General features: G+C 34.1%; 1 protein-coding gene across 1 annotated transcript in view; it reads right to left on the reverse strand.

The window, feature by feature from the left end:
* The window catches only part of LOC150076780 (lethal(2) giant larvae protein homolog 1-like), a 227,416-nt gene that overhangs the window by 87,708 nt on the left and 127,253 nt on the right, over positions 1-12,455 (reverse strand). The window contains exon 13 of the mRNA XM_090386649.1: positions 798-914. Within this exon, the coding sequence (XP_090242775.1) occupies positions 798-914 (117 nt within the window). The remainder of the gene's footprint in view (positions 1-797; positions 915-12,455) is intronic.

Below are 12,455 nucleotides of genomic sequence, written 5' to 3' on the forward strand. Positions count from 1 at the left end.
CAGATTTAAAATCCACAGAGAAGCCGCAAGTGCAGATCAAGAAGTAGCCGAAACTTTCAAATAAGAACTTCTAAAAATTATTGAAGAGTGGTGTTAAACTTCTCAACAAGTTTTTAACACAGTTGAAACAGGATTTGTTTTGGAAGCGAATGCCTAAAAGAAGTTTCATATCAAAAGAAGAAGGAAAAAAAAAACAAAAAAACATGCCAGGCTTCAAAGCAGCGAAGGATCGGTTGACTTTATTGTTGGGTGGTAACACTGCAGGGATTTTAAAGTAAAACCCCTTTTAGTTTACTAGGAAGATGGCCAATGTACAACCCAAAATCGACCAAAGATAAGAAAACTCGACAACCCAGGGCCATTGGATTAATAAATTCATGATTTTAATTGGCATTTTAAGTTTAATTTTGATATGTAATGTAGTTACTTATCACATGATTATGTATGCAATGGAGAATATTTTATATGTACAAATTTTTAATATTAAATATTTTGACCGACATTTGTGCGTCTTTTCGCTACCGTTTATTATTGATTAAGAAATATCCTATGGCATAGACTGTGACTCACAAATACATGTTACATTACGGGAATACGATGCTCGTTTAGCGCTCTATTTTTTGGGAACAAATTATCAGTGTTAAGTGGGGGGGGGTATCCTGTAATTTCCTTTAAAAAAAAAAAGCAAATAATTCTACTGTATGAAGTATGAAAAAAAAATAGTTTTTTCCTTTTGAAAGAGATGGAAACAGCAAGGTATTTCTCTTAAAGTTTAATTCAGAATGAAAATTAAATACCTAATTGACAAGTTACAGGATCTGTATTTCGCTTCTCATCAGAAGGCCGGGATATGCTGAATACAAAGATAGCACCAGCATTTGTTCCTGCCCACAGTGTGGATATAGGACTTGAATCTGTTAAAAGAAAACATATTTAAAGGAAATTTAAAAAAAAAAAAAAGTCTAGCAATTATCCAAACACTATACTATTCACTGTTAAATAAATTAATGCTTTGAGTATTTATTTTTTTTCTAAAGATTGTCTACAAGCTTGTTTTGTACACATGTATTCTGCATTCTGAAAAGTTTATTTGAAAACAATCTCCTATTTTACAATTGTGTGTGTGTGTGTGTGTGTGTGTGTGTGTGTGTGTGTGTGTGTGTGTGTGTGTGTGTGTGTGTGTGTGTGTGTGTGTGTGTGTGTTACAGCTCCTGCAGGTTTTTGGGATTCTATTATATCATATATTCCAATAAATATCAAAATGTAAAATCTATATGATATTTAAAGCATAAAATTGAATTTTATTAACAGATTTAAGACAGGGTGATGACAAGTTGGGTAAAACAGTATTTCTTGACATTATGACAATACCATCCAATGGTGAATGAATTAGAAAGGGAATAAAGAAATAACTGAAACACCTTTATAGACAACTATAAAGCAATAAGCAAGCTAAAAAATCAAATATTAGCTGTGTAATTTATGTTAGTCACTTCCTAAGATTATGCTAATTAACAATTATTCATGAAAGAGAGTTTTTTTTTTTTTTTATTTGAAAGAAAGGCAACATAATGCATAGAAGCAAAACATATACAGCACCACCACAAAAAAACAAAAAAAAAAAATTACTCCTACAAATAAGATTAAAACTTTTTTTTGTAAAGAAGTCTATTTTATTTATAGATAACCTCTTAATTTGCTTCTAAAATTCTACGTTGAAAAATTAATTTCGAAATGAAATACTCTTTTGTCAAGTGGATCATGCAAAGCTTATTAATCAACTGCTTTGACCTAATTCATAAACTCATTACAAAGTTGACATTTCAGGATTCTTACTAGATTACATCTTCAGATCATTAAGGGCTGTTAACACCTTGGCATGTCTAACTAATACTGCTCTATTGGTATTATTCACATGGTAAAAGAATGGTTAATTTCAAAATTAATCCATGGATAATCACAATGTACCAGCATTTCCAAATTATATTAAGTCTATATTAAAAGCTAAAACTAGGAAAAGAAAGGAAACCTGAGAGGAAAAGGGTGAAAAAATGCAACCTATGTGAAGTGCACATATTGAAAGTACATGATATCACGTACTTTCAATGTGCATGTCACAGAAATTATTTTTACACTCTTTCCTAGCTCTTAGTTTTCCTCTTCTTTTCCTAGTTTCAGCTTTCCACAGATTTTAAAGTAAGCAAAATTAAGAGGTGCAATACCTTTGTAAAAAAGTTTATCTTATTTGTGATTTTTATATAATAACTAGAAGATTTCGGGCTACAATTTTGTAAATGTTAACTTCTAATAATTTGTAGAAATCTTCTGTATAAATAAATAAAGTTGAAAAAAAAAAAAAAAAAAAACTTACAAAAATAAAATGTTAAACCACATTAAAAAGACAGCAAATACAGAAAATCTTATTTTCTTTCACCCTATCTTCTATTTTATTTGAATATTCATAACCACTACCTCATTTCGGCATTATGTTTTAATGCAGGGGTGCCCAACTTAATTTGTGATGCGATCTACTTTTTTTCTTCAAAATGTGCTGCGATCTACCATCTCAAGAATTTCATTGCAATGGTTAAAAAAAGTTAATCAACACACATTGAAAAAATGTTTATAAATTTTAAAATTAAATAAAATTCAGAATTCTTATTTTAAATTCATACGTATTTAAATTTTTAATTTATGTCAAGTTTGTTTCTTAATGTCATCTGGCAAGCTTTCAAAATCGGGGATATACTGTGATAAGGCCAATCGTAAAGAATCTTCTGTATGTAAGTCCTTAAGAGTAGAGTGAAGTGACTCTTCGTCTTTGTTTGCTTCAAATACAAAAAGGCTGATTCACACAGATATGTGGAACCAAAACAGGAATTTAAAAGTTCACTGCATTTTTTTTTTTTTTTTTTTTACATTTGAGTACTTTTCTCGGCAAACATATCTCGAAAAGACTTTTTCTGATGATATTGCTTGCTTTTAGGAAGATAACGTTTCGCAATGTAATAATTTCATTTTCAAGTAATATTTTCTCCACGTGAAAAATCTCAACGACTTTTTCTGCAATTTGTTTCGTATCTAAGTCGACATTAAATGGATAAGAAATATGTTGAACAAAGTCTTCAAATCGCTGAATCTGGTTTTAAAATCATCCAGAACTTTCTCAATTTCAGAAACATATTTTTCTCACTATTAAATTTAAAAACAAGATTTTTTGCAAATGATCTTGCATATTCGCAAAATGATCGAGTTTTTCCCCTTTTGAGATCCTTAACCATTGCCAAAAATTGATATTTATACCCACATTTTTATTTTTTTCCTTGTAATTCCAAATTCAGATCACTTACTTTACTGGTAAAATCTGCCAAAAAAGCCAGATCACACAACCACTCTCCCCTTTGATCAACAAATTTTTAAATTTCATTCAGCAAATTTCGAAATCTCTGTAGAAACTTATTCTGACTCAGCCACCTCACATCTGTGTGTAATATCAGATCTGGTTCATTTTCATTAAGGTGCATTTTGAAAAGTCTCCTTTGAAGAGATTGTCCTCTGGTAGAATTCACGATTTTGAAAGGCATGTCCATAACACTTTTAATATTTAATCATTTGCTGGCTAACACTTGTTGGTGGATGATACAGTGGTAACTCAAAAATCTGAGAGTTCATCATCCTTTTGGCACAATGCGATGAATCCGTTAAGATGCCCCGTCATTACTTTAGCTCCATCTGAGCACATATGAGCTTAAATAGTGGTAATTTAATCTTTTCAATAAAATTTTTGAATGCGTTAAATATATCAAGACCTCTAGTTCTTTCTTTTAACAGAACATATCCAGCAGTTCTTCTCTAGTGGCAGAATCATCGAAAAACATACCAACAAAAACGAGCAATTGAGCTGTATCACTGACTCCGCAGATTCATCCAGTTGTAAAGAAAAGGACACACAATTAGCAATATGAGCATGCAATTGTTCGTCCACATTTTTACTCATTTTTTCGGTGCGTCGCATCGAAAAAATGATTGAGATAATTGCAGATCTTGAAGAGCACTTTCAATTTCATTTTTGTTCTTAAAATTTTCAAAAAGAGAATCTGTTATTTCTAAAAATGTGTCTTTGATGAACTGACCATCAGAAAATGGTTTGCATTTTTTTGAAAAACGATGACTCATTTTAAATGCTGCTACAGTTACAACTTTAAATTGTAAATTAGGTGTCACAAAGAAATTTTGTTGTGCGAATAATCTGGATTTTAAGTATTTTTAATTTATTTTTTTTCTAAGGTCACTATTAGGTGAAAAATCCGATTGGTATTTACTATGGAGTGCGTTGAAGTGCCTTTCTAACTTTCCTTTTTTGAGTATAGCCAAGGAAGCATTGCAAATTAAACAACATTTTTCTTTTATCATTAGAAAAAAGTATTCTAGTTCCCACTCTTCATGAACCAAATCTAATTAACATATAAGTACTGTCCAGTTATTAATATTAAATAAGCTAAATAAGAATTCGACACATACATGCCCTCCACAACCTAACTGTGTGAATTTTCACTAGACTAGCGGCTGCACGGCGACAAGAGTAGTCATGTGGTTCAACATGATTTTAATAAGTGTGCGCAGTGGGACGCATAATAATATTTTTTTATTAACATAAATTGTATACAACAGTGATTCCTTACACAGAAAGCCAGAGGATCTTACAATACATTGTTTATGCAAGTAAATAACATTTAGATTTTGGCTAATCTATTGTTTTATATATATTTAAAATTCGTCATGATCGACTGAAATTAAAGCCACGATCGATTGGTAGATCGACTGTTGGCCACCCCTGTTCTAATGTACTCTATCATATAGTTTGTGATAAATTAATTATTTCATTTTAATTTAGTTAAGCCTGTGTATTATGATTTACTTCAATATTAAATTGAATATCGGCATTTTGATTATGTTTACTCATTTATGCCATAGAGGGTAGTGGCCATGACATATGCTTTTACTTCTTAACTTTGAGTTTTATTCGCTATTTATTATCTGGTTGGATCTTATTTTGTTGTTATTTGGTTTTTAGGAGCATTAGCAACTAAGGCCATATTACTCCGGGATATGCGGTGGTCATTCGCTGACCTTTCCGCATCCTCCGTATTTGGTGGTGACGGGCTCGAAGTTGGATCTTATAGGGAGATCCACTGGCATTAGGCTGGATAGCAGTCAATGACTGAAATCTGATCCTTTTTGGAGTTCAGAAGTGCCAATATTCCATGAAGAGGTAGTGCTTATGAATTCCTAGTTCTTTCCATTTATTATTCATTAACAAAAATGCGATGCTCAATCCTTTGGTGAGTGTGGGCATGCATCTTCTTCAGATGGGAATCACGCATTCAGGCTGTTAGAAGTGAGTGTTGCTTTGTTTGATCTTCATCTTATTTCATTTATCTTATTATTTTGTCTTCATCTTAGTTTGTTTATTTCATTCTTTTTTACGTTCAGTGAGTACACAAGAGCAGAAATGCAGGTCACAAAGTTCAATCTTAACAGACAGCAGGAATTTGCTGATTTGTAATGTGCTCTTTTTTCATAAGTTTTAGTTACTATTAAAGTGATATTACCAAAGTTGCCATAATAAAAAGCATAAGAAAAATAAAAAAAATCCATCATCAGTATGCCTGTTGTTGTGGGAATTTGAAAAATACTTCAGAAGAGTGACAAAATCTCAAAAAAAAAGCAATATTAACATGCAGAATAACAATTTTATTTTTACATATTGTTGAAATTACATAAAGTATTCTTGTTTGCTAGGAAATTCTGCCTCCATATTCAAAAATAAATTTAAAACTAAATAAACAATTACTTAACAATTGACATTAACAAAATAAAAGAATAAAAGTACCCTTAACTGCAGGAAGTAGTCTGCAGAATTCCACTAACAGTGACTGCTGCCTATAATCCAAGCAAAAGACTCCATCAGCAAATGCTGACACCTCAAAAAATTAATGAACTAAAAGAATAAAGAAGAATAAGAGGGACAGGGAGACAAAAGGTATGATTTCATATGTATCTACACCTGCAAGTCTCCGAAAGATCGTATTTCCATAATAACCCGCTAAGAAACAGACACGCATTCACTAGTGCCCCTACACAACCCATCACAGCAGAGACAGACAAAACTGAAAGGGGAAAAAAAAAAAAAAAAAGTACAAACCTAAATACAGTAAGTCCTCTATAGTTAACGCAGGAAAATAAAACTACAAAATGCTAATTTTGATGTGTACTAGTGCAGTCAACTAACACAAACTAAATATAATATGGCAGTGGCTAAGCCACTTGAATATTACATGCTGGTTAGGAAGCCTCATACTAAATATAAAGCCAATACTAAATAGTGGGTCAGCCACTTGCATGCAGATTACAGGCTGCTAATTGCTGATGCAGATGACGAGAAAGTGACAACATTTTCATTATATAAAAGGACAATCAAAAAAAGGTTTGGATAATAATCAGGAGAAAAAGGGACAATAATACTCTGGTTAAGTTTAAAAAAAAAAAATAAAAAAAAAAAAAAAAAAATGCTAGTTTATCTAGAGGACAGGAAGATACATAATTAGACTGAATACTCTTAACTACAAAATGTTTCAGATCACACAACTTTAGTTTTCAAAAAAGGATCTTTATTTAGTTTTTTTTTTAAATTATATTGTACACTTTATACGCCACACATTCTGCATTATTTGAATTGCATGGGTTATTTGAAAACAAACTCATTTTACAATTCAACTAGTTTAAGCGTAGAAACTTATCTTTTAAAATTTTTTTTCTGCACTTTTTCCAAATTTTTGATTGTGCAGAATTCTAATATATTCTAATATAAAGCGTGTTTATAACAAAGTTCTTTCTACCGAATTTATAGGTATAATGAATAATTAGTACAGTCGATTCCGGTTATTTGGGTCACCGGTTAATTTATTTGGGGCAAATCTTAAAAAACAGAAACCAATCGAGAAAATAGCCAGGGCTTACTTCACTTAATTGGGACAGCATGCTGTATAATCGGGGCAGGAGACCGCAGCACTGGAGATTACCCTACAATTGTCTCCGACAGTACCACGTGGTTCGGTCGAAATTCTGGAGGTCACAACCATAAAACAATAAAAACAATCAGCAGTCACCTGTTTATTAGGCTTTTCTGTTAGTGAAATCTATCATAAACGGATAGTAAACTCGATCCTATTAAATTTGCGATAATACCGACAGCTGGAATTCTGTGGGTTATTATGGTGAAATGTGTTTACACTTCCATGAAATCTTCAATCATATAAAAAATTAATTTTCAGATCTCTTCATTCCTATTTAAAGCTTTGTAACTCGTTACTCCGTTCTCACTTGCGCATATTGTGTTACTTGCAATTTGTGTGTGCCGTTATTGATTGCTTATCTTTTTCCTGTTTTAAATTTTAATCCCCACCCACAAATGTCAGTGAACAGAAATGTCAACTAGTTTGTATGTACATATTACAGTACGTATTAATTATTCCGATTATCATTATATTCTTCCGATTTTCACGTATCATTTAATTTTTTAATTGGTAAGGTAATAAAGATGTGCTTAATATATCTTTGCTTTTATAGCCTGTGGATAATATTCCTCCTATTTTCTCTAATTAGAATCACTGTTTAATAGAATTAAAATTCAATTCACAAACGTGATCACAATGACCGGCGCTTACTACACATCGTATAGTGAACAGTACTTTACTACGGCGAGTTTGTTGTAACGTGATTTGATTGTACACTGAACCAATTGTAAAGGGGGGTTACATTTTATTTTTTAACTATTTATGTGAAACTTCGAATAATTGGGGCAGCCGCTTAATAGGGCCAAAATGCACTAGTCCCAATGTGTCCCAAATAACCAGAATGGACTACATAATGAATTGAATAATGAATTTCAATTCTCCATACTATATGTCATCAGTTCTGTTGGTTACTTCTATAACAAAGGAAAAGTTTTCACCAATCCCAATAAAGTTTTCACCATTAGTTCATACAGATTCAAATGTATATTATTAACAATGCAAAAACTTAAAAAGCAAAAACTCTACTACTTGAATGTAGATTCAGCATCTACATGCAAATAGAAACATTTTACGTTTTCAATTAAGTGGTGATTTATATATCTTCTCTGATAATAATAATAAATTGATAACTAAATCTGCATTGGTGATTTAAAAAAAAAATAAATAAATAAATAAAGATATGTAGAAACTAGATTTTTTATAGATGTTCCAGTTTTGTTATACTTTTAAGCTGTACAAATCTAATTTGTGATGCAATTCTCACCAGTGCTGATTTAAGTTTGTCCAAATTTTTATCTGGATTAGTCTCAATACTAGAAATCTTTAAAAAAAAAAATAATAATAATAAATACAGTAGACTCTCGATTTTCCAGGATAGATGGTAAAAAAATATTCCCAGATAATTGATTACCCAGTTAATCCAAAAATACAGTAAGACCCCGACATACGCAAGACTGAAATACATAAGACTAACGGTCCAGAACTTCTTACATAAGTAGAGTTTTACATAACTCGGGAAAAGGCGGCCCCCCGTAGCCAAGTGGGCAGGAGCAGGAGTGCAGTAGCACACACTCTGAGTAGACTGGGGTTCAAGGCCCTGACTGCTAAATACGGTTGACCTGCCAACCCGCACTGGACCAGCATGGCAGATTATGGTCCATTTCCCTCAACATGAATTGTTGAAGAGGCTTCCATCCTGCAGTGGGTTGATAATGGCTGCACTTTACTTTCACTATATCCCTGATATGACAAAATTACAAAAACCACATAATATCTTCAGAAGAATGAAGAAAAATAATTATATATTTTTAAATAGTTCAATTAAAAACTTTATCTGGGGATAGTGGTGAAGTAGCCAGAGTGGCACATAAGAGGAAGAAGAAAAAAGAAAAAAAAAAAACGCATGTTATTGAACTGTAAAAACCGATATGTATTTTGTAGCTTTGGTTATTATTATACTTGACCTTTGTTGGTGCTGATAGCTTCACCACTTCTCGTACTCTGTCTTTCTCCTTTATTGTGTTCACCATTCACACTGACAAATCTGAATTCCTTGCGATACTTGTTAATGTTTGGCCAATTTCATACATCCTTATTATTTTAATTTTCTGATCCAACTGGATCGCTTTACTTTTCTTGATAGATTTACTAGTACCGCTGTCACTTATTCTCTTAGTCAGCACCCTGATAATGGTCAAAATTAAATTTTCTGAAAAGAACTTCACGTGATTAAGGCGAAAACTCGCTATTATCACCCCACGCAACTTCATCATCTTTGTGGTTATCATAGACATTCTCTCAGATAAGGCGTCTCCGTAGCCAGGTGGGCAGGAGCACCAGTGCGTAGAACATGCTTCTTGATTAGACCGGGGTTCGAGCCCGTGACCACCAAATACGGAGGATGCGGTCAGGGAATGACCACCGCATATCCCTGGAGCAATATGGCCTTAGTTGCTAATGCTCCTAAAAACCAAATAACAACAACAACAACAATTCTCTCAGATATGCCAGACAAGCTACTACCTGGGAGTCTAAAACACTGATGAAACTGATATTCGGGTGACATTCAAGTCAAGTGGACCCAATTTGGGCGAAGTCTGGATGGTCTGTGACAGCCAAATCCTCTGCTTCCACCTTCATGATGGTAGGACTGTTAGTAATCCTGGGTACAACATCCAAGCATAAGCACACTGTGGGTGACCACCCAGCACATCCCCCTCTTTTCCTTACTATTGAATACACCATGAATTGTCAAACTAATGAAGTAAGCTTATCTGTGAAAAGATCTAAATGTCACAAACACTTCCTAGTTCATTTCACAAATATACGTGGTCTCAATTCTAATCTCAACGATGTCCATTTCCACTTGCAGTCTGCCAAACCCCATGTACTTTTTCTGACAGAATCTCAGTTGATTCAACTACTGCTAACCTTACTTGCCAAATTTATTCGCTGTATGATTCCTTTTGCCTCAAAGGTGATACTTGTGATGCCGATATTCCTTGTCAGAGACTTGGTAATTTGGAATCTCCTCTTTTCGATCTTCTCTGGCTTAAAATCTCTCTACCTCATTGTGTCAAATTCATCTGTTGTCTCTACCTTTCTCCCAACTCCACTAATCACTTGGAACTCTTTTCACTTCCTCTCTTTGCAATTTGACTTTCTCCAGTTCAACTTTCCTAATAGAGAGGTAATTTTCCTTGGTGATTTTAATGTTCAAAACTCCAGCTGGCTTCCGTTTTCTAGTCACACTGACCCAGCTGGTCGAGATGCTGAGGCTTTTGCAATTACTAATGACCATGCACAGATTGTTCATTTTTAAAATGAATACTGGACAATCCTAACCATACAGCCAATATGCTTGATCTTTTTCTCACAAAAAAACCCTTGTACACGGTCAAAGTAAGTGATCCTTTAGGTACCTCATATCACAACTTGGTGATTGTCTCTTCTCCAATGGAGCCTTTCTTTCTGGCTATTCCCAACCTCATATTGTTTGGCATTACAAGAACGCAAAATGAGATGACCTGCGAGATTTCTTTTCTTCTTTTCCTTAGTCGGATTACTGTTTCAAAACTTCTGATGTCAACGTTTGCTCAGATCGTGTCAGTGAAATTATTCTTGCAGGAATGGAATCCTTTATCCCACACTCCACTTTAAAATCTCATCCTTTATCTAAACCTTGGTTTTCAATAATTGTGCTAAGGCTGTTCAAGAGAAGAACGTTTCATATCGTAACTGGCTTGTTTCTAATTCTTCAGTTTCATTTTCTGCCTACACCAAAGCTTGCAACAATTGTAAAGCACTTATTAATCAGTCCAAACTAGATTTTGAACAGGCTAAGAGTAGAAAACTTGCTTCTTACCCTAATTTTAGCTGAGCATTCTGGTCTCTTGCCAAAGCTATTGGCTGCAACTTTTGCCCATCTCTGATCCCACCTCTGTCAAAACCAGATGGTTCTGTTGTCACTTCAGCCAATGATAAAGCTGACCTGCTAGCATCCCATTTTCCTTCCAACTCATGTATTAATGATCTCGGTAAAACACCTCCACCATTCCCAACATGCTCCATTCAATGCCTCCTGTGGTCTTCCGTCAAAAAGACGTCAGAAGAATTTTGACGAACCTTGATGCTAAGAAAGCTCCAGGTCCTGATGGTATTCCTCTACTTGTTCTCAAAACCTGTGCTCCTGAACTTACTCCTGTTCTTTGCCACCTTTTTTCACTTTCTTATTCCAAAGGTGTTTTTCCTTCTGCTTGGTAATTTGCTCATATCCAGCCAGTTCCTAAAAAAGGTTGACAAATCCCTCCCATCCAATTATCGTCCCATCGTAATTACTTCTACTCTTTCTAAAGTAATGGAGAAATCAATTAACCACCAACTCTTAAACTAACTAGAAATCTTCCATCTGATCAACGATCGCCAGTATGGATACCGTCAGTGTCGATCCACTGGTACTATTCTGGATTATGTTACCCATTTATGGACAAATTAAATTAAGTTCGGTGAAACACAAGCAGTTGCTCTTGACATCTCAAAGGCCTTCGATCATGCTTGGTATAAAGGTCTTCTAAATAAGCTTCTACCTTATGGTATGCAACTGTTTTTTGTAATTGGTTATCCAATCTTCTCTCTGATCGCTCACTGAGGGTGATGGTAGATGGCTCTGTCTTCTAACTTCTCCACTAATGCTGGTGTTCCCCAAGGTTCAGTTCTTTCCCCCAACCTTTTTCCTCTTGTATATTAATGACCGTCTTCCATTGACTGGAAATCCTGTCCCCAGTTTTGTCGATGATAGCACATTGCATTCCACTTTTGATTTTGAGAAACCGTGCTCTGCTCAATCAGTTTCAACTTGTCGAATGTCTGCTACCAATTCCTTAAATGCTGATCTCCAAGCAATTCCTACAGTGGGGAATTGCTTGGTGATTCCTACTTTAGAAGGTTGAAACAACTTAGTTGATTCAACCTTCTAAAACTCAGTCTTGTCTTATGCCTCGCAAAAAGGATTTTTCTGCTCCTATGCTAACCTTTGGTGACACTCTGATTTGTAAGCAAAATGATATATCTCTTTTGAGGATTACCTGACTTCTAATCTCTCTCTCGGCACAAGCACATTACAAATATTTCTTCCTCTGCACCTAAAAAACTAAGTTTTCGCTTTTGCTCTCGGCATTACTTTTCTTCCAAACAACTTGAACAGCTGTACAAATCGGAAATCCACCCTACCATGTAATACTGTTCACACATCTGGTTAGTTTCCTCAAAACCTTTCTCTGGCTTCTAGATTCCATTCAGAAGAGGGTAGTCAGGTTAATTAATGACTTATCTTTAACAAAGTCTCTCTACTCTCAGTCTTATAGACGTACTGTTTCTGCT

This window comes from Mastigoproctus giganteus, chromosome 12, assembly GCF_048544385.1.
Source record: "Mastigoproctus giganteus isolate SK-2022 chromosome 12, ASM4854438v1, whole genome shotgun sequence".
NCBI lineage: Eukaryota > Metazoa > Arthropoda > Arachnida > Uropygi > Thelyphonidae > Mastigoproctus > Mastigoproctus giganteus.